Raw genomic sequence first — 25,978 nt, 5'->3', positions numbered from 1 at the left:
CAGGGGGGAGAGGGGGTTGAGAGGGGGCAGGGAGGGTGGGAGGGAGAGGGGGGCCGCGGGGGCTTGTGAGCGTGTGGAAGTGGACGAGTAAAGCCGCGTGGTGGGATGCGGGAACCGCTTCTACCTGCCCCGGCCCCCCACCACACCCAAACCCCTTCACACCCCCAGCATCCTCGTGCCTCTGCCTTCATATGGGAATGCTGCAAATCAGCCGTTGTACAGTTTGAACGGGTATTTACATTCCCGCACAACCCCCCAAAAAAAACCTTTCTCCTCCCAATCCCCGCCCCGCCCCCCCCCCCACCTGCAGCCTCATGTGGTAGTCCCAGTCCACCATGTTGCGGCGGAAGTCGTACCGCTCGCCGTACACCTTGCGGCAGCGGCCGTCCCAGGCGGCAACCATGTCGTACGGCGCGGCGGCGGCAGAGGCGGAGGCGGCGGAGGTGGAGGTGGAGGAGGTGGGGTTGGGCAGGCGCCAGCGCTGCAGCGCCTCCACGATGAGGTCCTTCTCCTGTGCATGTGCGTGTGTGGTTGTGTGCGTATGTGTGTATGTGCGTATGTGAGAGAGGAGAGCAAGCGGGAAGTGGGTTCCACTGTGGTGTGCTGTGGTGTGCTGCACACACGAACACATACACACACGTACAACCTTTCACCCTGCACACACGCTGCCCACCCTCAGCCAACCCCCCCCCCCGCCCACCTCCGCCCGCCCCCCCCCCACCTGGAACTTGAGCAGCGACAGGTCCAGCAGGGCAGCCAGCGCCGCCAGCCCGCGCGCCTCCGCCTCCGGCCCGGCCGGCGGCGGCTGACCCGCGGCCAGACCCACAAACAGCGACTCCAGCTGCCGGGCCTTCTCGTCTGGTGGGGGAAGATACGGGGGAGGCGGGTCCATTCATGATGAGCTAGGGAAATGGTAGACGGCAGCCAAGGGGTGGGGTTGCGTGCAGAGTAAGTTCATGCGGAGTCAGTGCGTGCCGGGTAGTGCAGGGTACCGTGTATAGGGGCACCGTGTCACCTCCCCTTGTGCTCTCCCTAGTACACACGCGCAGCCACCCTACCACCAGCCGCCCTCCCCCTGATCACCCCACCCATACCCCCAACCCCCACCACCGACCCCCCCACCCCCCGCACCCAGGTACTCCGCCGCCCGGCGCCTGAGCACCGCATTGCCGTGCAGCTCCAGCAGCAGCTGCCCGCGCTGCGCCGCCGGCACCCCGCCGTCCAGCAGCACCGCCGCCAGCAGCACGTGGCGCGCCAGGCCCTCGGGGCTGTCCTCCCACACGTACAGCCGGCAGGCCTGGGGCAGGGAGGCAAGGGAATTAACGTTGAACCAATCCCGTAAGGAAACAGTCGTGCGGCAAGGAGAACTGCAGCTGCACAAGCGAGTCGTTGTACATCACCGTATGTAGTCAAGGGGAGCATGGGGGAGGGGAGGAGGTGTGGGGAGATGTTGGCGGGTTTTCCATTCCGTAACCCACGAGAGGGTAGGGTGGGTAGGAAGCGGGCGAGCACTCGCCACTCGGCTAGCGCTCCACACCGCGCCGGCCGGCACAGCCCCCCGCCCCCCTGCCGCCCCCAGCCCCTGCAGTGCCACTGCTGCAGACCCGGCAGAAGCGGTGTGGTACCGGTGCCGGTATGCGGTAGAAGGTTCCGTTGGGGCCCTCCGATTCTGCACCGTGTTGCTGTATCGTGTTGCTTTCTGCAGGTAATGCGAGTGGTGAAAACAGGCCCGCCCATGCCCGGCCCCCCTGCCGCCCCCCACCCCACTCCATGCCGCCCCACCCCGCGCACCCCCAACCCCGCCCATCCCCTGCCCCGATGCCGCCCACCCCGCCCGCCCCCCAGCTGCCTGCCCTCACCGGCTGGCCCGGTGGCAGCTGCCTCATGAGCGCCGGGTGTCGGCAGGCACGTGACAGGGTGGTGAGCGTGTGGCGCGCGTCATAGGGGGCCACCTGCATGAGGCGGGGGTGTGTGGGGGTGGGTGGGGGTGTGCGGGGGTAGTTCGTATTGTTAGAATGTAAAGCAAGCCAACCGAGTGAACCCAAGACCGCCAGCCCACAGGGGCACACAGCTGTATGTGCGCACACATGTGCATGTGGGCAGTGTGGGGGGCTCGTGTGTGTGTGGAGCGAGCAGGAGAGCGCGTTTGGGCATGTGGTGTTGCCGGCACCGGGGTGGGGCACACACGGTTCGGGGCTGTAGATCCAGCGGTGTGTGAGACACGAGCACGGCAGCCACAAGGTTTGAGTTTGGAGCCAATGCAGTCACGGTGCGATGTCTGTGACGGGGGTTCTGACGGCGTGCATATCAGGGTGTATGTGCTGGACCGCTAGCTGTCGCGCTGTCCTCCTGAACCCCCGCGTGCCGCGTGCCGGCTCCCGTTCTACGAGTCCCCGCCGACCCCTTGGCGCGCCAAGAGCCTACCCCCGGCCTGTGATGTATCACGCCCATACCACCGCGCTACATATAGCCCACGGCCGCGCTCACCTGCAGGAATCGCACCGGCTGGTCAACCGGAAGGTCCGCGGCTCCATCTCCCGTGGGCAGCAGGGTCCCCAGATCGACAGCCGGGCTGATGCCCCAGAAGTGATGCACGTTATGTTCGTCCATTGCGTCAGCGAGTGACTAAACAGCACGCGAAAACGGTCGGTCAATGGGAATGGAAGCAAAACGTGGAAACTTCCAGTTCCATTCGATAGGTGTGTTGCAATTGAATACTTTTACTGGCTACCATTACATGTCTGTTATCCGGTATGCTCGACTCGCCAGCAACGATTGGGACCGGAAATCGCCTTGCCAAATGCATACAGACGATGGAAACCCCTCCTTTCCAATTACATTGTATACCGTATTATACATACCGGTAGTCCAGCTAAATTGCACAGAGGCCTTCCCGTAGCCACACACTCAACCACATCGAGGCGATGGCGGCACTTCGCGAGGCAAAGAAGCAGCTTTTCGCTGCGGCTGAAGCTGGTGGGTCTCCTACGAAAGCGATATTGCGCATCTGCACGAGTGGAGAAGGGGGGAAGCCGCTGCACCGTCCGGATAAGCGCTGGCAGGGGCGTGCCACGGCCCTCTGTCTCCCCCTGCTCCCACTCAGCGCCAACGCCGATCCCTGACCTCGCCATAATGCCACGAGCTCCAACCACACACCAGCATCACCCTTCCCCCCATACACACACACGTCACCCCCCTCTCCAACCCATCTCCCCCGCCCACGCATGTAGGCGACGTGGAGGCGCTCCGGCGCGCGCTGGCGGCCGGCGCGCCGCCCGACGGCCGCGACGGTGAGGGCCGCGGTGCGCTGCACCTGGCGGCGGCGGCGGGGTCGGCGGCGGCGGTGGCGGCGCTGCTGGCGGCGGGCGCGGACGCGGGCCTGACGCGGGAGGAGGACGGGCGCACGGCACTGCACATCGCGGCGGAGGAGGGGCACCTGGAGGTGTGTGTGTGTAGGGGGGTTACATTCATGATTAGTTAAGGAAGTGGTAGATGGTAGACCATCTTGCGGAACATGAAGCGTTACCGACGATGTTGACCAGCTCCTGGCTCCAGCTCGAGCTCCAGCTCCAGCTCCAGCGCGTAGGGGGGGGGAGGGCGGGGAAAAGGGGGGTTGCGGAGATGGTTGGAAAAGCGGCACAGGATGCACTGAATACTGCAGAAGAAGGGGGTTAGCTCATTCCAGTTCCAAAATAAACCGTTGCCAACCCAGATCCCATAGAGCGCGGAGGACAGGGATATGCTCTTGTTCTTGTAGGCGATCTTGGGGGGTAGCCATTCATTTCAAGAACGGATTGAGCAAATCAAGAAGGGGGGGCGATTAAATTAAGAACGGGGCGGGCGATGGGGGCAAGAGTGCTCAACTGGTTTTGAGAGGTTGAGAGGAAGGGGAAAGAGGGAAGGCATCTATACACATGCGCACAGCTACAAGCACGCCCATGTACGGTGCTTGGCGGATACCTTCCGCTGTGCCCTCTAACACACACACACACACACACACACACACACACACACACACACACACACACACACACACACACACACACACACACACACACACACACGCGCGCACTGGCGCGCACCCATGAATCATCTCACACCCACACATCCCACACCACACCCCACACACCCCACACACCCCACACACCCCACACGCACGCAATTACGCACACCCGTGTGTACGCAGGTGGTGGCTGCGCTGCTGTCGGGCGGCGCTCCGGCCAGTGCGGCGGACGCGCTGGACGGCAGCGGGCCGCTGCACTGCGCCGCGCACTTTGGGGATGCGCCCATCATACGGGTGAGGGGGGTGTGGGCGCCAGGAGTGGGGAGGGCCGGGAGGGAGGGAGGGAGGGAGGAGTTTGGAGGGGGCGGGGCTCAGGCGTGGCAGCGGCAGGGCGCAGGGAAGGTCGGCGGCGAGCGGCTGTGGTTTGGCGCCTGGTGTGTGGGTGGGGGATGTGGGGACCTGCTCCTTGACCTGCACCTTGGAAGTGGGCACGTAGTATTTTCACCTCGCCCGCCCGCAGCCCCAAACCCCATCTCCACCGCCCCCTTCCAGCCCACACAACACACACACACACACACACACACATACACACACACACACACACATACACACACACACACGCACACACATCCCACCACCTCGCCACCCTCCCCCCCAGGCGCTGCTGGCTGCCGGCGCCGACCCCACCGCCCGCACCTGCTCCGGCCTCACGCCGCTGCTGGTGGCGGCGGAGGGCTGCGGCTGCCGCTGGGTGGACCGGCCCGGCTGCGACTACCCGGCGGCGGTGGAGGCGCTGCTGGAGGCGGCGGGGAAGCAGGAGGCGGGGAAGCAAGAGGACGGGGGGAAGCAGGAGGACGGGGAGAAGCAGGAGGAGGGGGAGGCGGGGGAGGCAGGGGCTGCAGCGGGCGACTGTGGCGCCGGACAGCAGCAGCAGCAGCAGCAGCAGCAGCAGCAGGCGGCTGACGGCGCGGGCTCGGGCGCGGGCTGTGAGGTGGACGGCGGCGGCGAGGGCGCGGCGCACGCGGCGGTGCGGGCGGGCAATGAGGCGGTGGTGGAGGCGCTGTGTCGGCGCGGCGCGGGCGGCGTGGCGGCGGCGGGGCGGCGCGGGCGGCTGACGGCGCTGCATCTGGCGGCGGCGGCGGGGCAGTGCCGCAGCGTGGCGGCGCTGGCGGCGGCGGGCGCGCCGCTGGAGGCCAGGTGGGGATTGTGGCGGACTCACTGCAGGGGCCGAAGGACAGTCATCAGCGTTGTGTGTTACATGAGGACAGTCCATGTAATGCCGTCAGCGTGCGCGGTGTTCACAACCGTATGTGTCTTTCCCTGGTGTGCTTTCTGCCACTTCCCCCACCACAACCGCGTCCCCCACACGACACCTCACCACAACACCCCACCACCCCGGCTCCACACGCACGCAGGGAGGCGGAGGGCGGGCTGAGTCCGCTGGGGGCGGCGGTGCAGGCGCGGCAGCTGGGGGCGGCGGCGGCGCTGCTGGCGGCGGGGGTGAGCGAGCGCGGGGTGGCGGGGGGTGGGGCTGGGGGCAGTGGGGTGTTCAAAGCGGAGGAAGGGAGATGGGTCGGCCAGGGCGGTGCTGGGCGCATGTGTGGCATGTGTGTGAATGCGTGTCATGTCATCATGTGTGGGCTATGCGCATGCGCGCCCACCTGCCCCACCACACACATAAGATACACATTGTAAGCATTGTGGGCTATGCGCATGCGCGCCCACCCCTTGCGCCACCACACACATGGAACATACATTTACACAGCTTACAAACATACGCACACACACACACACACACACACACACACACACACACATATACACACACACACGCATGCACGCGCAGGCCGACCCCCTGGCCGCCGACAGCCGCGGCCTGACGCCGCTGCACACCGCGGCGGCGGCGGCAGAGCCCGACATGCTGGCGGCGCTGCTGGCGGCGCTGCCACTGGAGCGGGCGGAGGAGGCGGCAGCGGCGGCGGAGGCGGCGGGCGGCGTGGCGGCGGCGGCGGAGAAGGGGATGGGCGGCATTGCGCGGCGTGTGGGTGTCAACTCCGACGCCAACGCCCAGCGCATCACACCCCTGCACATGGCGGCGGCGGCGGCGGCGGGTGAGGCGGGCGAGGCGGCGGCGGCGGCGGTGCGGGCGCTGCTGGCGGCGGGCGCGGACGCGGGCGCGGCGGACAGCGGTGGCAACACCCCGCTGCACGTGGCCGCAAGCAGGTGGGGTGGCTAGGGTGGCTAGGGGGTCAGGGCGGGGGTTTGGCTGGGTGTCTGGGTAAGTGTGTGGTCGGGCAGGGCGCTTGTTTTCATGGGTCCATGAGGACTGTTGGCGTGGCGGGTGGAGGCTGGGGGCTGCCTGGGCTGAGGGCTGTCACAACCCCACTGACCCACTGCCGCTACACCCCTGCACCCCTGCACGCCTGCACCCCTGCACGCCTGCACCGCCTCCTCCAAGGCTCCAACTCCTCCTCCTCCTTGTCCCCCCTCCCACAGGGGCAACGCCGAGGTGGTGGCGGCGCTGCTGGCGGCGGCCGCCTCCACGGGACTGGACGCAGCGCACGCGGCGGCGGCGGCGGCGCAGCTGGCGGGCAACCGCAACGCCGCCGGCTGCACCCCGCGGCAGCTGGCGGCGGCGGGCGGGCATGCGGCGGTGGCGGCGCTGCTGCCCGCGCCCGCGCCTTGCGAGTGAGCGGGCGTGTGTGTGTGACTAGGAGAGAGGTGTGGGATGTGCCACTGTACTGCTGGCGGCCGGCAGGTGCACATTGGGGGTTTATAGTAACGGTTCACAGTAAATGCGGGCTACCCTAACACCAGCGCGCGTGCAACAGTAACGCCAGCGCGCGTGCACGCGAGCGAATGATTGATACGGGGGTGGTGTGGAGCCGCGGCGCGGAGTGATACACACACGTGTGGGCAGGTCGATCCGGGGGTGGGCAGGCGCGCGCTGGCGGCCACACCGGCAGTCCGGCACAGGGGGGTGGGATGGTGGGGTGGAAGCAGTTGCGGTAGGTCGTCGTGGTCGGCGCGCCCCAGGCGAGCAAGGCTCTGAATGAATGCAGCAGTGGCTTAAAGGGTCGACGAGGATGATGATATGTGATGGTGCAGCACATGGCCTCATCTGTATTAACACCCGCGTCACGTCCGGGCACTCTACGTCAGACTGTTGTAGTATCGTGTGCTACCACCCAACCCAGGTCTCGCTGCTTTAGCTGGAGAGTCTGCGCCGCGCAGCCAGAACCAGCGCAAACGACGCATCAGCCGATGACGACGTCGCCATTGCCAGGACATCCGCATCGGCCGCCGCCTGCAGTTCTCCGTTATATAGCAGTTCTCCCACACACGCCAACATCCTGGAATCCAAGCCTAGCCAAGCTTGACAGGCTGCACCCCCTGGTGGGTCGCTGGTGACGTCCTGGTTCGCGGCCCGGGAGCGCGGCACGTACTGGGGGCTGTGGAACGTGGCGCACAACACGGGCGGCTTCGCGGCGCCGCTGGTGCCTGGTGGCGGCCACGGCGGCCAACGCGCTGGGCTGGCGCTGGGGCGTGTGAGGGCTGGGGGTGGGGGCAGGGGTAGGTGGGGGTGGGGGTGGAGGTGGGGGCGGGGCCGGCGGTGAAAGGCGGGTGCTTGTGCTTGTGCGTCACGGGGGCTGTGCAGGGGGAGGGTTGCACTAGGCAGAGGGCTGCAGCGGGCACTGCGAACAAGGGGTGGAGGTGTGTGTACGTGTCGTGTGCGTCTGCCTGCCGCTTACACACGCCAACATCCTGGAATCCAAGCCTAGCCAAGCTTGACAAGTTGACCGGCACCCCCTGGTGGGTCGCTGCCACGTGCTCGGTCCCCGACGGCCCTCAGCGGCCTGTGCTTGCTGCGCTCGTTGCCTGGCTGCCTGCCTGCCACTGCTGGGCCGGGCGTCACTGAGATTGATATTGATATTTTGCCTCATCCTCAACTGTACGCGCCACTAGCGGCGCATCATGCACACACACAGGCACACACACACACACACACACACACACACACACACACACACACACACACACACACACACACACACACACACACACACACACACACACACACACACACACACACGCACACACACGCACACACACGCACATACACACACACGCGCGCGCGGTCAATTGCGGAAGCTTGGACTGAGCGGCCAGCAGTAGCGACGCGAAGCTAGGAGTGCGTGCCTTGGCCTCACGGTACCGTGAGCACATGCATGGGTTTGCCCCCTCGAGAGCGTCTGGACACTAATTGCCCCGCCATCGAGGTTAGAGTAGATTGCGCGGGTTGCGCGACTTCCAGGTGTTTAGAGTGGTGTCGTCGGCTTAGCAGCAGGTCTGCGAGGTAACTTCAGGCAACATCCGTAAACCGTCGCTTTGCTGCATCGCATAATAAACTGTCTTTGCGCGTTGTTTTCCTTGTCAGCACACGCATCCATTTGGACGACTGCGTCACAACCCACCATGATGCATGTGTGCTAATACACTGGTGCCGTACCGTGTGCAGTGCATGCATGCCAGTGCATGTGCGGTTTACACGTACGCCTGCTGCCAGCGCGCCTCTCACCCAGCCACACTGGCCACACGGCCCAGCCACCTGGCATCCGGCGGCGCATGAAAGCCTGCGGTGGGCTACCACAAGGCCGCACATGGGCCTCCTAGCACCGCGGCCGCTTGGCGCGCTCCCTGGCACCCTCCCGCTCCCACGCAATCAGCGCGTCCGTCAGCTCAACGCTCAGGCCCGGCGCCGCCTCCGCCAGGCGCTTGCGGCTGGCACCGGCCTCCGCCGCCACCTGCCCGTGGTGCTCCACGTACCAGCCCTTCAGCCGCGCCAGCAGCCGCGCAAAGCTGCTGGCTCCGCCGCCTCCGCCTCCGCCGCTGCCGCGCGCGTCGCAGCAGGCCGCCGCCCACAGCAGGCGGTCCACCACATTGTCGGCAGCTGCCGCCGAAGCCACCACCTCCAGCGCCGCATCACAAAGCTCCGGCAGCAGCAGCCGGTCCGCCAGCTCAGCCACGCCGCGCGCCTGCTCCGCCGGGATGTCTGCGCCGCCCGTGTACAGCCAGCGCAGCAGCAGCGCGAAGGCGTCAGCGTCCGCGTCCGGCAGCTCCAGCTCCGCCGCGCGCGCATCCGCAAAGCCGTCGCCGGCCAGCCGCTGCCTGAAGTAGTCGCAGCGCGCGGACAGGATCAGGCGGTGGCAGTGGAAGCGGCGGCCGCCCACCACAACCGCCGTGTCTGCGCCGTCGGACGCGGCCTCCAGCAGCGCACCCAAGTCGGAAGGCAGGCTGCGCGGCGGCGGGGCCGCCGCCACCAATGCCGCTGCTCCTGCTGCCGGCGGCGGCTGCAGCTGTGGCAGCAGCGGCTTCAGCCCCAGGTCCAGGAGGACGAGCTCTGTGCCAGTGCCCAGCGCGAGGTACCTGTCCGCCCATGCAGTAGTTGCAGTTGCAGTTTCAGTTGCGGTTGCGGTTGCGGGTGTAATAAGAAGTGCAATCGGAGCCCCCGCGCCGGCAGCAGTGTGGATGGACGGCAAAGCGCATTACTAAGGTAGCTAGCAACCCCACCCCCGACGGCCCTGAGAGTAAGGGGGTGTGGCCGCCCTTCATGCACACATACTATGCACGGCCTTCTGCGTGCGTACCCGTTTGGCAGGATGGTTGGCGTGCACAAGCAGGCTGGCAGCCCCTGGACCAGCGTGGTGACGGTGCCGTCCGGCGACACGCGCCGCAGCCGGCCCTCAGTCGGCTGCTTGTCCAGCAGGTAGACGAAGCCGGAGGCGTCAGCCGTGATGCCGACAAACCCCGTGAACGCCGCCCGATCGCCGCGCCCGTCCTCACGACCCACCATCATATCTTGGCCTGCGAGGTGGCGCGGTCTCAGCTCCGGCTGCGGCAGTACTTCCGCCGGCAGGGGCAGGGGCAGCGGCACGGTGTCTAGGTTGTACGTGCTGCCGTACACCAGCCTGCCAGCAGCACCGCCTCCTGCTGCCACCCCACCTCCACCCGCCTGCTGCTGCTGCGGCGGCGGCTGCGGGGGTTGCGGAGCCGGCACATACGCCACGCTCTGTGTGTCCACATGGTACAAGGCGAGGTCGCCCAGCGTGGCGACCAAGGCCACGTCGTCGGGTGCGCCATCCGCAGCCGCAGCGGCCCCGTCGGCGCCGCCTGCTGCCGCACCGCCAGCCGCTACCACAGGCGCCACGGCACGCCAAGCCCCGGGGAGGCGGATGCGGCGGAGGGTCTCCCCGCCCGCGTAGATGATGCTGCCCGCGCCGTCTGACGCCAGCTGCCCAGGCTGCCCCGGCAGGTGGCCCGCCTCAAATCTGGCCTCAGGCCCCGGCCCGTCCTCCTCCCCGGCGGTCGTCGGGTTTCCGGCGACCAGGGTCACCTGGTCACCCACAAGGCGGAACACGGCACAGCCCGACTTGAAGTAGACCGAGGCGCTCCATGAGTCCCAGATGGGCACGGCGATGTCCCCCCTGAACAGCTGCGACCCTTCCTCGGCGCCGACTGGCGCTCGGTACAGGCGCAGGGGCTCGCCAAGGAAAAACCCAGAGCGAGCAGTGCCCGAAACGCCGCGTAGCGGGCACAGTCCTTGGTCGCATGTCGCCAGCACTTGGGTTTCGCCGTCGTCCACGGGGTCTGGCCGCACTAGAATATTTTTCACAGACGCTGCCAATGTGCACATGGCGACGTGCTCCTTAGCCCGCAGCATCTTGTTTCCAGACTCTGTTTCAGCGAGGAACGCTGTTTCCGCGATGTTTTATGCGTTGTAGGCTTTCACACAGTAATGCGTAAGTGCAGTTGTACAAGACTATGTTAGCGACGTGCACACGAATATGCAAGCATGCTCCGACACTTGGGTTCCGAGACCCAGCGACACCCAACCGCTCCGCGGCAGCCCTGAAGCTCATCCGGCGGGCCCCGGGGTCCCCCGCACCAGCAGGCGGGAAGCGGAGTAAGCAGTGTTTCAGCCACTGTGTCAGTCTTATCCGCAGCTAAATCAATGTTATTGGATGCGGATTACAATTGAAGGGACAGCCCGACAAGCGGGTGCACGCCGTACCCACGCCGCGAAGGGCCATCTGCGACCCAGAGAAACAACACCCGCCCTTAGGCTCGTTTAGGTCTTAGGCTCGTAAGGCTAGGGGCTGAGCCCTAGAGGCTTGTGTGTTTTTGCACCATGTTATTGAGCGCGTCCTGCGCCTTCCCTGCGGAATTGCTTGGGGACATCCGGAATTCACAAGAGACCCTCAAGGTGACTCGTGCGCCTTGTTGGCCAGTTCAGATACGGTAGTCAGTTCAGCCGCCCGCAGCCGCCGCCACTCCTCACCCTGCCACACTTCCCGCTCACTTCCACGCACCCACACACCAGGTGTGTGCAGTCGCGGATGAGGCAGCAGGGCGCAGGATGCAGCAGTAGCACCGGTAGCACGCGTCTGAGGGTGACACGTGGTAAGGAGCGGTGTGGAAAGTGTTGATGTCTAGAGGAACAGCGCCCACCCCACACGTCTGGGGTGCATTACTGCTTCCGTAGTTCTTGGGGTACATGAGTGCTGATCGCTCCTCAACAGCCACTCCACCCCGGGAGCGTATTGCCAATGGCTTACTGGGCCGCAGCAACGCCACCACCGCCGCCGCTGCCTTAGCGGCATTTGACACGGCATAGGAGGGTGTGCACGGCATGTGTCTGTGTTAAAGAGCACAAGGAAAACGTTGCGCAAAGACAGTGTATGCGATGCATGTGTCTGTGTGTATGTTTGTGTGTGTGTGTGTGTGTGTGTGTGTGTGTGTGTGTGTGTGTGTGTGTGTGTGTGTATATGTGTGTCCCGCGAGCTGCAGTTTGGTGGCAGCGCTGCAGCACCCAGGCAAGCATCCAGGTAGTGCCCTGCGTCCGCCCACGGCTGGGGCCCCGCGCGACGGCATGGCCGCCGCGGCGCCGCCCCCGGCCCCCCGAACGCCCAATGCGGCTGTGGGGCTGTGGGCGCTTATTGCGGACCAGCCCTCTCGCCCAAGCGCACGAGGGCGGAGGGCAGCCGGGAGGGAAGAGCACACTAGGGAGTCGGGACATGTGGGACCAAAGGCCCGCGCGCAACAGGCCTCGCTTACTCATGTCTCTTGCTTGCGTGCAGCTCTCTCACGCGCACGCCGGTCGGCCACCCTGCTTGCCACCGCCGCCGCCACAGCCACCGCACCGCTCACCGCCTTACACCCGCTAGCTCACGTGCTCAGCCCCTCGGCTCTGAGGCTCACGGTCCGCACCACCTAGATGTCCCGCCAACCCACGCGACCTGACGCGACCTCCCTACTGCTATGTGGTATTTCGTGTGCTCCTGCCTCTCGTTTCTCTCGCTTTCCCTCTCTCTCTCTGTATTTGATTATACCTCAACTTTCTACTTGATCCGGTAAGCCGCGAAATGCCGGGCGCAAGAGCCTCACCCGCCTCTCGCCACAAAAATGGTGCAGAGCTCGCGCCGCCGCTTCACTCCCCCCGTGCGTGTCATGCATCCGCCATGAAAGCTCCTCAACGCACGCCTCGCAGTGTGCAACTGCCGCCTTCGGCCAGCACGCCGGCCTCACGCGACCAACGTCCGAGCTCAACACTGCAGCCGCCCCTCGCCCATGCACCAAACCCTATCGTCCCGTGTAGGGCACGCCAACGCCCCACCCCGCCCTGGCCCTCCACCACGAACTGAGGCAAATCGGCCGGGGCTGAACACCATGCCCCAGCGACCGCGCCCGATACACAACGTTACCACCAAACAACGCCGACCACACCAAAACCACCACGTGCCGTACACACACACACGTACATACATACATTCGCACCAACCCTAAACACCACTTGCGGCGCCAGCGCAACCCCGCCCTCGCCCTCACCCTCTCGCCCTCTCGCTCTCGCCCTCGCTCCGGTCCTCTGCGCCGGTTCGTCTGCTGCTTGCGATATACGGTACCCAACAGCCAGGCGCCACGTGCGCCACATCACACCCGCCCCGCAGCTAGCGGCACAGCAGCAGCAGCAGCAGCCGAAGCCACACAGCGGCGCAGCAGCCGCCGCCGGGTGCCGCCGGGTCCCCGCCGCCGCTTTACTTGGCTGCTGCGGTGGCGGCTGTGGGCTGCAGCATGATGGTGTAGGTGCCGGTCTTGAAGTTGAGCGGGCCCTCCACCTTGGCCACCGAGGCCAGCTCCGCGATGAAGCCCTGAGGGAGTGGGAGTGGGAGTGGGAGGGAGTGAGGGATGGCGGGGAATAGGTCTGGGGTGTGAGGTGAGGGTCGGATTAAGATTGGGGTGTAGCTGTGGGGGCATGAGCGGTTGGTGGCTGGATGGGGCATGGGACCTGCAAGGCAAGTGCACACATGCTGCTGCCATGTACCTCACGCATGCAGCCTCCATCCCAATGCCTCCCTGCCTCGCTCCCTCGCCTCCCTCCGCTCCCTCCCCTGACCCTCCCTCCGACATTCCACTGACGGTCCCTCCGCCTCTCCCCACTGCCCTCAGTCTCCCCCCCAAGTCTCCGCCCCCCCTGCCTCCCCCGCCAAGTCTCCCCCTAGTCTGCCCCCCAGTCCCTCTCACCAGCAGCACCTCCTTGCCCTGCTCCCTGAACTGCAGCTCGCGGCCCTCGAACTTCATCACCAGCTTCACGCGGTCGCCCTGGGGGTGCGGGGAAAAGTGGCGTGGGGTGGGGTGCTTGGAGATGAGCGTGCGTGTGTGTGTGTGTGTGTGTGTGTGTGTGTGTGTGTGTGTGTGTGTGTGTGTGTGTGTGTGTGTGTGTGTGTGTGTGTGCGCGTGTGCGCGCGCGTGACATGGGGGTGAAAGCAGCCAGGAATACACGGGTGGACAGCCCCCGCTCACACCTCGTGGCAGCCCTCCCTCCCTCCCCTCCCTCACCGCCTCCCTCTCTCCCTCCCTCCCCTCCCTGCCTCACCTCCCTCCCCTCCCTCCCCTCCCCTCCCCTCCCTTGCCCTCCCTCCTCACCTTGGCCAGGAACTTCTGGCAGCTCTTGATCTTGACCGCCAGGTCGCCCGAGTCGGTGGAGGGCCGCAGCCGCACCTCCTTGGTCTCCTGCTGCGTGCTCTTGGCCTTGCGCTCCTTGGCGCCCTTCTCCAGCTCGTACTTGTACTTGGACCAGGCGATGATGCGCGCCACGGGCGGCGAGGCGTCGGGGTTGATCAGCAGCAGGTCCTCCTTGGCCTCGTCCGCCAGAGCCTGGGGGGGAGAGGTGGGTGGGTGGGTGGCGGGGAGCGGTGGGGTAGGGTGGCGTGAGAGGGCGGCGGCTTGGAGCTGGTGGTGACCAAGCGGGCACAGTTGCTTCTTTCACGGACGGCTGCGCCCCACCCCCGGTTTGTGGGTATGGAATATGGTTGGTACGAAACACTCCCCACCCCACCCCAACCCCCAACCCGCCCCGGACCCCTTATAACCCCAGTGCACCACAGGCCGCACCCCACCCACCAGCCCCACCCCCACCCTGCCTCCGGTGCGCCGCTACCACACACCCCTCTCCCACGGCCACGCAACCCCATACCCACTGCCGCCCCCTCCCGTCCTGCGCCTTCCCCACCCGCGCTCGTGCTCTCCCGCAGGAACAGATCCAGGCTGGCTCGCCACCTGACCCCTTGCCCCCGTCGACACGCACAGCCCTGCCACTCCCCCCCCCTCCCCCGACACCCCCGCTCCCCCCCGCCCACCTGGGCGCGGCTGGTGGGCATGGCGCCCAGCGGCGCACGGTCCGGACCCGCGCCCAGCACAAACACCTCCTTCACCCTGCGGGCGCGGGCGCAGGCGCGGGGGCGCAGGGAAAGCGTGTGAGTTTGGTGTACGGCAACATGCCAACATGTGCAGCACGTGTGTCAGCGCATGTGCGGGAGGCGACCGCGGGGGCGCGGCCTGCAGTGTCGTGCACTAACACACACATACACACCGGGGGCCTCCAGCATTCGGTCGCCCCCTCCAGCCCCTCACCCCTCCGCCCCCGCCCTCATCCCCCGCTCACGTGATGCCGTGGTTGGCCTGCAGCGTCTTGCCGTTGATGATCGCCCGGTCCACCTTGACAACGGGCATCTCGCCATCTGCAAGGGTTGGTGGTGGTGGGCATGGGCATAAGCAGGGATGTCGTAGGGGTGTGATGGCGTTTTTGAGGGGCCGCCGGCCTACCTCCGCTCCTGCCCTCCCTGTACTCAACATCCCTTACTACTCCCCCCCAAGTAGCATTTCCCTGGAGCCAGAAACCGGGTTCGACGATCCCCACCACCACCACTACACCGCTCCACCCATTGCAGCAGCCCGGGTCTACGGATGGCCGGATCCCCCACTGGGCCCTGGGTCCCGGTTCGTTTCGGGTTTAATGCCGTCCTCTCCCCACCTCCTTCCTCCACACTACAATGGCCCCTGGGTGTTCGGGGGGTACGGAACAAACTTCCCGGCCACCCGCCCCATCTCCCCTCCTCCCCTGCCCTCCCCTCCTCCCCTCCCCTGCCCTCCCCTCCTCCCCTGCCCTCCCTCCCCTCCCCTCCCTCCTCCCCTGCCCTCCCTCCTCCCCTGCCCTCCCTCCCTCCTCCCCTCCCTCCCCTCCTCCCCTCCCTCCTCCCCTCCCCTCCCCTCCTCACCGGTCTCGTCCACGTCGTCCGTGAGGTCGTCATAACGCATGCGCATGCTGTTGCGCCCGCTGCGGCGCCCGCTGCTGTAGCCGCCACCGCCGCCGTTGATGTAGCCGCCGCCGGCGTAGCCGCCGCCCGTGTACGTGCCGCCGTTGGCATAACCGCCGCCCGCGTAACCGCCGCCGTAGTAACCGCCGCCGCTCATGTAACCGCCGCCGCCACCACCACCGCCGCCGTTCATGTAACCGCCGCCGCCACCGCCGCCGCCGCCGCCGCTGGGCGGCAGGGGCGTGGTGCTCCAGTTGGGCTCAAACATGAAGTCGTCATCAAAGGAGGAGAACGGCATGGGCGCGCGGCCGGGTGCCGCCGGTGTCGCCGCCGAGGAGGAGGCCGCGGGCCAGGAGCTGAAGCCGTCAGCGGCGGCGTTGAAGCCGCCGCCGGGGTAGTTCGAGGGAGCGCGGTTCTTGTTGCCGCGGGGCTGTTGAAGGGGGGGGGGCAATGGACAAATGGACGAGGGGCTCAAAGGGGCGTGCGACGTCAAGGTGGTGGTGCACCTGACGGGTGTGGCCCCGCTCCGCCGCACCAGCTCTCGCCCCGCCCCTTCATCGGGACCCCTCCACGTGAGCAGCCTGCGTCAGTTTCCGGGACCCCAGCGGTCCCAGGCCACCCATATGCGCACACGCCACACCCCAGACACCGTAACCGCAGGAGCTTCCATGGACGGCACCTTTCCCCGGGCGTGCCTGCGTCTACGCCGCACGCGAATTCCCCCTGTCCTCCCGACTCCTGACACCGGCCCAGCCCCTCCACCCCCGCCGCCAGCCCCCTCCCACAGCCCCCCAGCCCACAGGCCACAGCCCCGGCGGCGCGCCCCACCCTGTGACCCTTCCGCCATGCCCCCGCCGCAACCCCACCACACGGGTGCCTTTACTTGGAGCTTGCAAGTGAAAAAACAACTTGTCCACTTCTGCCCTTGCTCCGCACAACTCCCTTTCCCTCAACCACCGCACTCACTTGGCGGTTGCCTGCCGCGCCCTGCTGCCCCGCCGGCGGCGCGCCGCCGGCAGGCGCCGCGCCGGGCGCCGCCCCCGCCGCCGCTGCCCCCGCGCCTGCGCCCGCCGCTCCCTTGATGAGGTCCTGGTACTTGTCCAGCGCGCCGTCCAGCGAGTCCAGCGAGGCCAGCGAGTCCAGGTCCAGGCTGTCGGCGGAGCCGTAGTCCTGGTAGCGCTTCTTGGCGGACACGGAGGGAGCCTGGGGCGGGGGAGGGGGAGGGGAGGGGAGAGGAGGGAGGGAGGGGGAGGGGGAGGGGGCAGGGGGGAGGGCGGCAGAGTGGGGGGCGGTGAGATGGGGGTTACGTTCGTGGGGATGGGGTGGTGGGGATGGGGGTGGGGGAAGGCATGCGGGGAAGGCAGCACGGCGGTTGGGGGGAGGCATGGAGGGGAAGGCAGCACGGCGGTTGGGGGCAGGCATGGAGGGGAAGGCAGCATCGCGGCTAGGCGCATCTGAACGCGCGCCAAGGTGGGAGGAGGCGGGCAGAGGGGTGGTGAGGAGGCACGGGCTGGCGAGGGAGTGAGTGTGTAGGGGCACCGGGATGGGAGGTGGGCGCTGAGGGCTGTGCCCGGAGCGGAGCCTCTCCAGGGCGCAGCTGGACACCAACTGGGGTTTGCTGTCGGGACCACCAAGACAAGACTAGCGGTGCGGGCGCGGCACACAGTGTAAGGAGCGCAATCTTTAAGCTGCAGCTGCTGGGGCGAGAGCGATGGTGCGGTGCACGCTGCGCCTGCGGCAGGACCATCGGGCGTTGTGTCTGCAGACCGCGGTCGATGGAGGTGTCCACGCCAGTCTCGGAAGTAGCCGCGCTGCCCGGCTGAAGCTGCTGCGCTGAAGCTCTTACACCACTACATCAGCCTCCAAGCCCTTCCGTGTGGTGCGGGCCACTGCTGCTCTAGCGCGATGAAGGTTTTCTACAAACTTGCAGTCGCAGCAGTCGCCAGCCCAGATCTAAGAATTTGCTCGTGTCTATAACCCTGTGCTAAGTATTGGCTTGCAATCTCCACGCGTGGTTCTGTCGCATATCCCCGGAGAAAAATGTCTAGAAGCGCCCTGCCCCATACCTGGCGCTTGGCGTGACGCGGCATCACCACAGCAGCTGACCCACAGCAAGGAGCATGGATTGGGTGGCAGGCTGCCGAGCGGCTGGTGCCCAACGGTGTGCCGCCCCGAGCTAGCATTTTCGATAAGGCTAGTTGAAATGCAGATTTACAAAATATGAATATGTTGCGATAAGAACGTTGTCAAACTGAAAGCTGGTTCACCAAATGAGCAGGCGGAACTGAGCTGCAAGCCGTGTGTGGCCGAGGCAGCGACGACACTAAAACGAAGTGGGTGCCTGTCTGGGACCTACAAGTTATTTCGTGTAGGTAATCCAGCCCCTTCGACACGCCGAGCATTGGTTGCTGCCGCTCCCGGCAACGAACGCTGTGCATGGAAGCGAATGGGGCCAGAATTCGGACAGCCAGACAGGTGCTGATAAGCTTGAAATCCCATCATCGTCACATTACGCGTTACCTCGAGTCGCACAAGCATCAGGGACGCCAGCTGCGAGCGACACGGGCTTGCGTGCGCGGCAGTCGGCGAACTCGACATGTTTCCGCAATTCTCCTGCATTATCCTCTTTAGTATATACATGTGGGCATAACTGTCAAAGAGAAGCAGCAGAACCTGTGTCGAGCCGTGCAAACTTTGTGAGGGCTCGAATTGGGCGCTCCAGAAACGCCGCGCCATTGAATGGACATGTGCCCATCATCACGCGTTGCTGTTAGCAGTCATAGCATGGGTGCCGCCTCGGCGCCGGCCAAGGCTGCCGCACGCCTGGCTGGCTCCACCGCCCCGCGCGCAGCCACGCCACCCGCGCCCATCGCCCCTGCCCGCGCCAGCCGCGGCGCCCGCGGCGCCGCCGGCAGCCTGCGGCAGTTCATGTGGCCGGCGGCGGTGGCGCTCAGGGCCTCACACGCCACGCAGGGGGCAGCAGCCGCGGCGGTAGCCGCAACAGGCGGCGGCGCCTGCTGCCCCCTAGGCAGGGGTCCCAGGCTGACGCCCCCCGGCGGCACAGGCCGCGTGTCACTATCGCCGCTGTCGGCGCTGCCGCCGCCGCGAGCGCGCCATGTGGCATGGGTGCCGCCGCCGCCGCCGCCGCGCGCTGCAGCGTTGGCGGCATCGGCGGCGCCGCCCTGGCCGGCGGCAGCGGAGTCGGCGGCACCCGGGCCGGCCCCTGGACCCGGGCCGCATGAGGCAGCAGGGGGCGCAGGGGGGACCGGTGGAGCCGGTGCTGCCGCCGCGGATGCCGCCACGGGTGCAGCGCGTAGTGGTGGTGGCAGCGGCAGCAAGGGCGATGACGCAGGGCGCGATGGCGACGGCGGGCGAAAGCGCAAGGGACGGAACAGGAAGAAGAAGAGGAATGCGGAAGCTCGGGCGGAGGCGGAGCCGGAGCCAGAGCTGGGGAGTGGCGGCGGCGACAGCGGGTCAATTGAAGGGCGGGATCGGGGGACGGGGCAGCCGAGCAAGCAGCGGCAGCAGCCGGCCCGGGCGGAGCGGCAAGAGGATGAGCGGGCGGAGGCGCATGCGCGGGCGGAGTCGGCCCAGCCGCTGGTGGAGCGCATCCGCGGCTGCGAGTGAGTGTGGCTGGGGTGGGGGTGGGCGGCGGGGTAGTCGGGGCGCCGGAGGGGACGGCTCGGGGGAGCCCGGGGGGGGGCGGGAATGGGCACGGGAGCGGGGGGTGCTGGGGTGCTGGGGTGCTTGGCGGGGGTGGGTGGCGGGGGTGGGTGGCGGGGGTGGGTGGCGGGGGTGGGTGGCGGGGGCAGCAGCTGCTCGGCCACCCGGGCGGGCGGGCGTGTGTGTGCTTGTGCGCGCACACACTCAGGGCTGCAACAGGGTGGGGCTCGGAGCAACCAGCCTGGCTGCGGGCCGGCATGCTGGTCTCCTCTCCCACCCATTGCCCACTAACCCACCACCCCACAAAGACCCATCGGGCCACTCTTGAACAAGTTACACACACACGCCCACACTAACGCCTACACACACACATACACCCACACACCGCTAACCCCCCCCCCACACACACACACACGCACGCACACCGCTCACCCCCCCCCACCCCCCACCCCCCCCACACACACGCCCACACACACCTCTCCATGCAGGTCTCTGGCGGCGCTGGTGGCGCTGTACAAGGAGACGCAGCGCGCCGCGGCGGCGGCGGCGGCCGCGGCCGCGGCGGCCGAGGAAGCGGAGCAGGAGGCGGCGGAGGCAAGGGGCAAGGGCGGTGGCGCGCGGCAACGGGCGTATCCGCAGGCGCAGGGTCAGCGGGGTGGAGGGCAGGCGGCGGCGGCGGCGGCGCAGGTGGCTCTGCCGGCGGCCCTTGTGTGGGCGTTCCTGGCGGCGGCGGCGGAGCGCGTGGCGGTGGCGCGGCGGCACTGGCGGGATGCGCGGCGGCGGCGGCGCAGCGGCCGGCAGGTGGACACGCCGGCGGCGGTGCAGCAGCAGGTGGGGAGGGAGGAGGGGCGTGTGTGAGGGACGGCGAGGGGGGGAGGGCCGCAAGACGCAAGACGGAGCGGAACATACATCATGGGGTGGAGAGCCTTGGAGCTGGGGGCCTGCTGCGGGCTGAGGGGGTCTGGGGCTGCTACTGGAACCGCCCTCTGCCCTTCCTCTCAGGCACATGCACACACAGCACAACCCACACCTGTCGCACCGCATCGCATACACAGAGTCCTGCGTGTTTCCCTCCCTTTGAACTCTTCAGCACACACACACACACACACACACACACACACACACACACACACACACACACACACACACACACCCTCCTGCCCCCTCCCCCCACAGCTGTGCTGGCTGCTGCCCGAGGCGTGCGGTGTGGTGCTGTGGGCGGAGCGCCTGCCGCCCGCCAAGGTGTGCCTGCTGCTGTCGCTCATGGCGGCGGCGGCGGCGCCGCAGGGCGCAGCAGGCCCTGGAGGTGGCGGCGGTGGCAGTGGAGGCCTGGCGCCGTACCCGCGGGCAGAGCAGCACTTGCGGCTGCTGGCGGAGGACAGGTGGGCGCTGGGTGGGTGGGTGGGTGGGTGGGGCAGTGGAGGGCAGTGGAGGGCAATGGAGGGCAGGCCGCGGCCTTTGAATGCATGGAGCGGGGGGCGTGCGCTCGCACCCGCCCGCGTGCGTACTCGTGCCCGTGGCGCACTGCTTGTTTGCACCGAGGTTTGCACCGCTTCCACCATTGTGCCTGCCAACCACAATCCCCCCTGCCTCTCCACCCTGCTCTCCCCTCCGCCCCATCCCTCCCTTCCTACGAATCCCCCCCCGCTAACAAGACGCCTACTGTACTACTGTTCCCTCTACTCCTTCACTTCTTAGTTTATCATGAATGTGACTCCTCCCCTCCTCCCCTCCGCCCCCAGCCTGAACAGCCTGGAGTCGTACGGCAGCGGCCAGGTGGCGGCGGCGGCCAGTGCCATGGCGCGACTGAGGTTCCACCCGGGGGCGGGCTGGGTGGAGGTGATGCTGGAGGTGAGGGGAGGGGGCAGGGGCAGGGGAGGAGGCGGGCAGGGGGTGGTACAGGGAGGGAGGAGGGAAGTTGGGAGGGAAGGGGGCGGCGGCAGTCTGCCGGAGTGTGAGGGTGAAGGTCAGGGGCGGGGGTACAACCGGGAGCACTGTACAGGCACGGAGTACAGAGCCACGCCCATGCACGCACACATCTCCGCCACCGTCTTCCATGGCTAGGTGGGCTTCTGCCGTTGACGTTGAGGCTTATTCGTTGTTCGTCTCGGGCATGTAACCCCCACCCCCACCCACCACCACCCACCACGTGCCCTCCCAACCTCCCTCCCAACCCCACCTCCGCGCCAGGCCACCTCGGGCCAGCTGCGCTCCTGGCGCCGCCCCGCCGACCTGGCCTTCCTGCTGTGGGCGCTGGCCAAGTGGCGGGCGGCGTGAGTGTGTGTGTGGGGGGGGAGATGTGTGTGTGTGCGCGCGTGCACGTGCGTGTGTGTGTATGTGTGTATGTGTGTGTGACTGGTGGTTGTGGTGGTGGGAATGTGGTGTGGTATGGTGGTGACAGTATGGTGGGGGTCAATGTGTTGTTGTTGATGTTGACACGTCGACCGCCCATCCTCAAGTGCCGCTCCCGCCCGCTCCTTCCTGTCCGCGTCTACCACGTCCTTCAAACTGAATATAAGTGTGATCCCCCCGCCCCCGCCCCCGCCCCCGCCCCCTGCCGCGCAGCCCCCCGGCCGACTGGCTGTACGAGTGGTACGAGGCGTTTGAGGGTGAGTGAGGCGCGTGTGTGCGTGTGTGTGTGTGAATATGTGTGAAAATTCGGAACGATAGCCCGGGGGGTGGGCGTGGGAGGCCAGTGGTTCGCAACCAGCCAGCGCCCAGACCCCTCACCGTCACCGCAGGTCCCGGTCTTTCGCTATAATACACACCTACACAATCAAACAGCATGCGCGTGCACACACACACACACACACACACACACACACGCACGCACACACACACACATGCATGGGTCTTTCTCTGCTATACAGACAACCAACCTATACGGTGCTCTCACACGTGACGCACACGCACACACACGCACACACAGGCATGGGCGAGCGCATCTCCGAGGCCGACCTGGCCATGGTGTGCTGGGCCCTGGGCGTGGGCGCCTCCGCCTCGGCAGCCCCGGCGGCAGTAGCAGCAGCAGGCGGCGGCGGCGGCTCGGCAGTAGCAGCAGGAGGCGGCGGCGGCGGCGGCGGCGGCAGCTGGGCGCGGCCGCCGGACTCGTTCCTGCGCTACCTGCAGATGGAGGCGCAGGTGCGTGTGTGTGGGGGGGGGGGCGAGGGGATGTCGTTTGGCGCTTGCATGTAGTATCGCGCGGCCCTCCTGCTACAACCTCCCGTGGAGTGCCCGCTGCTTCCACGCGGCCTCTGCGCCTCAAACTGAGGTTCAGACTTTGTGATTGATTCACTCCGCCTTTCGCTCGGCTACCCAGCACACACACACACACACACACACACGCTGCACACACACGCACGTGTGTTCCACAGGTCCGGCTGCCCGAGCTGACACCCCAGGCGCTGGCGCACGTGGCCTGGGGGCTGTGCTGCTGCGCGGGCGGCGCGGCGCGGCCGCCACCCGGGTTCTGGGTGCGAGACCTGTGCGAGGCGGCGCGGGTGAGGGCGGGGCTGGGTGTGGGGTTGTGTGGGGGGCGGGGGGTGGGGCGGCCTACCAATCTCAACTACGGTAATCCACTTCACCCGCACCCCCTCCCCAAACTAATCCTCCCATGTTAAATACAAATCGCTCGCATGAACGGCTACCCTCCCCCCCTCCCCCTCAGGCCGTGTTCCCCTTCTCCCGCTCCGGCCTCACCTTCTCCAACCTGCTGTGGGCGCTGGCGGCGTGGCAGGCCGCCTACGCACCCGGACCCGACTGGCTGGGGGAGGCCACAAAGCAGGTGAGGGTGGGCGCGTGCGTGCGTGCGTGCGCGTGTGCGCGCGTGCGTGCATGTGTGTGTGTGTGTGTGTGTGTGTTAAAGAGCACAAGGAAAACATTGCGCAAAGACAGTGTATGCGATGCAGCAAAGCGACGGTTAACGGATGTTACCTGAAGTTACCTCGCATACCTGCTGCGGTGAGCCGCCGGTGTGTGTGTGTGTGTGTGTGTGTGTGTGTGTGTGTGTGTGTGTGTGTGTGTGTGTGTGTGTGTGTGTGCGTGCGTGCGTGCGTGCTTGTGTGCGTGCTTGTCTTACGCCTACCCTTTTGCAGCCCACTTCCCTTCTTCAGTATCCCGAATGACCCTCCGCCCCCACGCCGTCACCCGGGATGCTCCGAAACTCTCCTTCCCCCGTTTTCGTCGGTTTTGGTTTAGTTTGGGCTGGTATTTACCACCACCCCCTCCTCTTTCCCCCCCCCCCCCTACCGCCCAGTCCGCCCGCTGGCTGCACACGCTGGACGGCCGCGGCCTGGCCGCCCTGCTCACCTCCCTGGCAGACCTGCTGCCGCCCCCGCCGGCAGCAGCAGGGGCTGCAGGGGCAGCAGGCGGCTCCGGCGGACAGCAGCGGCAGCAGCAGCAGGGGCAGGTGGCGGGCGCGGCGGGGTGGACGCCGCCGGCGGCCTGGGTGGGGCTGGCGCTGGAGACGGCGCACAGGTGTGTGGGGCTTTTGTGTCTTTTGTGTCTTTCTGCTGCGGAAGAGCCTCGGAAATTGCACCCTCCGTCACCCCCGTGCCATCCCTTGATCTCCTCCTCCGGACCCAACCCATCCCTCAACCCCGCACCCCGCTCTCTCCGCCCCCTGCCCCCTCCCACCAGGCTGCTGCCTGCCGGCCTGGACCCGCCCTCCGCAGCCGGCGTGCTGTGGGCCGTGAGCCGCTTCGAGCGGGCCCGCGCCGCCGCGGCTGCAGCCGAGCAGGCCGCAGCAGACGGCAGTAGCAGTGGCAGTAGCAGCGGCAGCGGCCGGCTACTGCCGTACCGGCGGCGGCGGCTGTCCAGCCTGGAGCCCGAGGAGGTGATGGCGCTGGCAGACGACATAGGGCTGCTGAGGAGCCTGGGTGGCAGTAGCAGCAGCAGTAGCAGTAGCAGCGGCGGCGCGGCTATAGCAGGAGACGGAGGCGGCGGCGTGCTGCTGCGGCCGCCGCGGGCTTGGCTGGTGCGCTACAGCCCGCTCATTCAGGACCTGGCGCTGGCGGCGGCGGGCGTGCTGGCGGCGCCGCCACCGCCGGCTACTGCTGCTGCGGCGGCGGCGGCGGCTGTAGCAGCCCAAAAGGCGGCAGGCGGCGGGCGGGCTGTGGGCTCCTCGGGGGGCCACGTGGGCTTTGGCTCATCCGGCCCCGCCGCCGCGGCGACTGCTGCCAGCGGCAGTAGCAGCGCCAGCACCAGTGGCAGTAGCAGTAGCAGCCATGGCAGTGGCAGTAGCCGGCCGGGGCGGCTAAGCCCCTGGTCGGGCGCGTTCGCGGCCCTGGACGCCAACCAGATGCTGGACCTGGCGGGTAGGGGGGGGGTGGCGGCGTGGGCCGAGTAGGCAGTGGGGACATGGGGGGGGGGGGGGCGTAAGGAGGGCAGGCGAGGACCGGGGCGATGGAAACACGTTACCGCATGGAGCAGCGGCAGCATGTGTGGCTGGTGCTCCTAACACTTACCTGCCTTCCGTACCCACCGAAGTGCAATGCGCCCCCTTAGTCAACACATGCCTGCTCAGCCGCCCGCCCTCTCTCTCCCCCCATCCCCCCCCTTTCCCACACACACACCCGCTGCCCCCCCCCCTTAACTAATCATGAATGTAACCCCCCCCCCCGTGCGACAGTGGCCCTGGCCGACCTGTACGTGTACCCGGGCGACGACTGGATGGGCGCGCACGAGCACCGCATGGCGCAGCTGGCGGGAGGCGGCAGTAGCAGCAGGGGCGCCGGCAGTAGCAGTAGCAGCGGCAGCAGTAGCAGGGGCGGTGGCAGGGGCAGTGGGGGCGGGGGGCTGAGTCCCTTCCAGGCGGCGCTGCTGGGGGCGGCGTACGGGGCGCTGGAGGAGGTGTGGGAGGGCTATGCGGCGCCCAGGGCGGGGGAGCGGTACTGAGGCGTGATATGAGTATATGACCTAGGGAGGAGGGTGTGTGTGCCCAACGACGTGAGTGCCGGTGGTCAAGGAACCGTGGGGTGGCGGCTGAGGGTGGCATGGATCAGTCTAGTAGAGGTGTGCGTAGCGCGTGTGGGTGAGGAGGCACAGCTGCACACGGGGGTGCTGGCTGTCAATGTCATAGTAGGTGTGGGGGCGGCAGAGGGAGTCTCAGGGCTTTGCCAGTGTTGCCAGTGTCAGTGGAGGAGACGACCACGTTTACGGACGTGTGCCTGTTGGCCTTTACGGTCTGCTCTAAGAGAGGCGATGGGCTTAGTTTCGTTACTGTGGAAAGGGACGCACACTCCCAACCTCCTGACGCAAGGTGTCATCGGCACGTGTGTGGTGTGGTGTGTGGTTTGTGTCCAGTCGCTCTGTCTCTGTTTCCAGGCAGCGACGCGTCGCGCGCATGGTGACGCACCGCACTGCCCGCGGCCCCGGTGGAACGCATCAGCAACATCAGCGCGCCCGGCACCCCCTCACAGCAGTGCACGCACACACACACACACACGTCACACGCACACACACACACACACACACACACACACACACTCACACACACACAGCGCTCAGCACTGTCGATGTGGGGGCCGTGTGCTGAGACCCAGGAGGCTAGAGATGTGGCCTCTCAAGGGGGGGGGGGAAGCTGCCAGCACCACAGAGGCCTGAGCGCGTCCTTGCGGGCGAACGGTCCGCAGGGAGGCAGGGGTCCGCAGACCGCTGACTC

General features: G+C 67.1%; 5 protein-coding genes across 5 annotated transcripts in view; 2 read left to right on the top strand and 3 right to left on the bottom strand.

The window, feature by feature from the left end:
- CHLRE_01g001657v5 (uncharacterized protein) overlaps positions 1-2,715 on the bottom strand; it is an 11,187-nt gene extending 8,472 nt beyond the window's left edge. The window contains exons 1-5 of the mRNA XM_043058098.1: positions 2,488-2,715; positions 1,860-1,952; positions 1,132-1,297; positions 722-858; positions 364-511 (exon numbers count right to left, since the gene is read on the bottom strand). Coding sequence (XP_042928012.1) covers positions 364-511; positions 722-858; positions 1,132-1,297; positions 1,860-1,952; positions 2,488-2,610 — 667 coding nt within the window. The 5' untranslated portion in view covers positions 2,611-2,715. The remainder of the gene's footprint in view (positions 1-363; positions 512-721; positions 859-1,131; positions 1,298-1,859; positions 1,953-2,487) is intronic.
- A 100-nt stretch (positions 2,716-2,815) lies between these two features.
- Positions 2,816-7,181, top strand: CHLRE_01g001650v5 (uncharacterized protein). Its single transcript, XM_043058097.1, has 7 exons — positions 2,816-2,976; positions 3,231-3,442; positions 4,187-4,297; positions 4,662-5,200; positions 5,419-5,503; positions 5,850-6,226; positions 6,500-7,181. The coding sequence occupies exons 1-7, from the start codon at positions 2,925-2,927 to the stop codon at positions 6,693-6,695; spliced, it is 1,572 nt and encodes a 523-aa protein (XP_042928011.1). The 5' UTR covers positions 2,816-2,924; the 3' UTR covers positions 6,696-7,181.
- A 558-nt stretch (positions 7,182-7,739) lies between these two features.
- On the bottom strand, positions 7,740-10,825 carry CHLRE_01g001600v5 (uncharacterized protein). Its single transcript, XM_043058096.1, has 2 exons — positions 9,652-10,825; positions 7,740-9,430 (listed from the first exon to the last, which is right to left on the bottom strand). The coding sequence occupies exons 1-2, from the start codon at positions 10,722-10,724 to the stop codon at positions 8,674-8,676; spliced, it is 1,830 nt and encodes a 609-aa protein (XP_042928010.1). The 5' UTR covers positions 10,725-10,825; the 3' UTR covers positions 7,740-8,673.
- Positions 10,826-12,102: 1,277 nt separating this feature from the next.
- CHLRE_01g001550v5 (uncharacterized protein) lies at positions 12,103-17,985 on the bottom strand. The gene is made up of 8 exons (XM_043058095.1): positions 17,721-17,985; positions 16,621-16,857; positions 15,616-16,084; positions 15,003-15,078; positions 14,698-14,773; positions 13,985-14,215; positions 13,583-13,660; positions 12,103-13,209 (listed from the first exon to the last, which is right to left on the bottom strand). The coding sequence occupies exons 1-8, from the start codon at positions 17,835-17,837 to the stop codon at positions 13,096-13,098; spliced, it is 1,398 nt and encodes a 465-aa protein (XP_042928009.1). The 5' UTR covers positions 17,838-17,985; the 3' UTR covers positions 12,103-13,095.
- Positions 17,986-18,155: 170 nt separating this feature from the next.
- CHLRE_01g001501v5 (uncharacterized protein) lies at positions 18,156-25,711 on the top strand. The gene is made up of 12 exons (XM_043058094.1): positions 18,156-19,277; positions 19,806-20,148; positions 20,494-20,699; positions 21,060-21,168; positions 21,508-21,590; positions 21,883-21,926; positions 22,247-22,458; positions 22,692-22,817; positions 22,985-23,101; positions 23,573-23,793; positions 23,956-24,632; positions 24,947-25,711. The coding sequence occupies exons 1-12, from the start codon at positions 18,394-18,396 to the stop codon at positions 25,210-25,212; spliced, it is 3,288 nt and encodes a 1,095-aa protein (XP_042928008.1). The 5' UTR covers positions 18,156-18,393; the 3' UTR covers positions 25,213-25,711.
- Positions 25,712-25,978: the final 267 nt, after the last annotated feature.

This window comes from Chlamydomonas reinhardtii, chromosome 1 (assembly GCF_000002595.2).
Source record: "Chlamydomonas reinhardtii strain CC-503 cw92 mt+ chromosome 1, whole genome shotgun sequence".
In the NCBI taxonomy this organism is placed as follows: domain Eukaryota; kingdom Viridiplantae; phylum Chlorophyta; class Chlorophyceae; order Chlamydomonadales; family Chlamydomonadaceae; genus Chlamydomonas; species Chlamydomonas reinhardtii.
The sequence above is the reverse complement of the archived record's forward strand: the minus strand, read 5'-3'. Positions and strand labels throughout refer to the sequence as shown.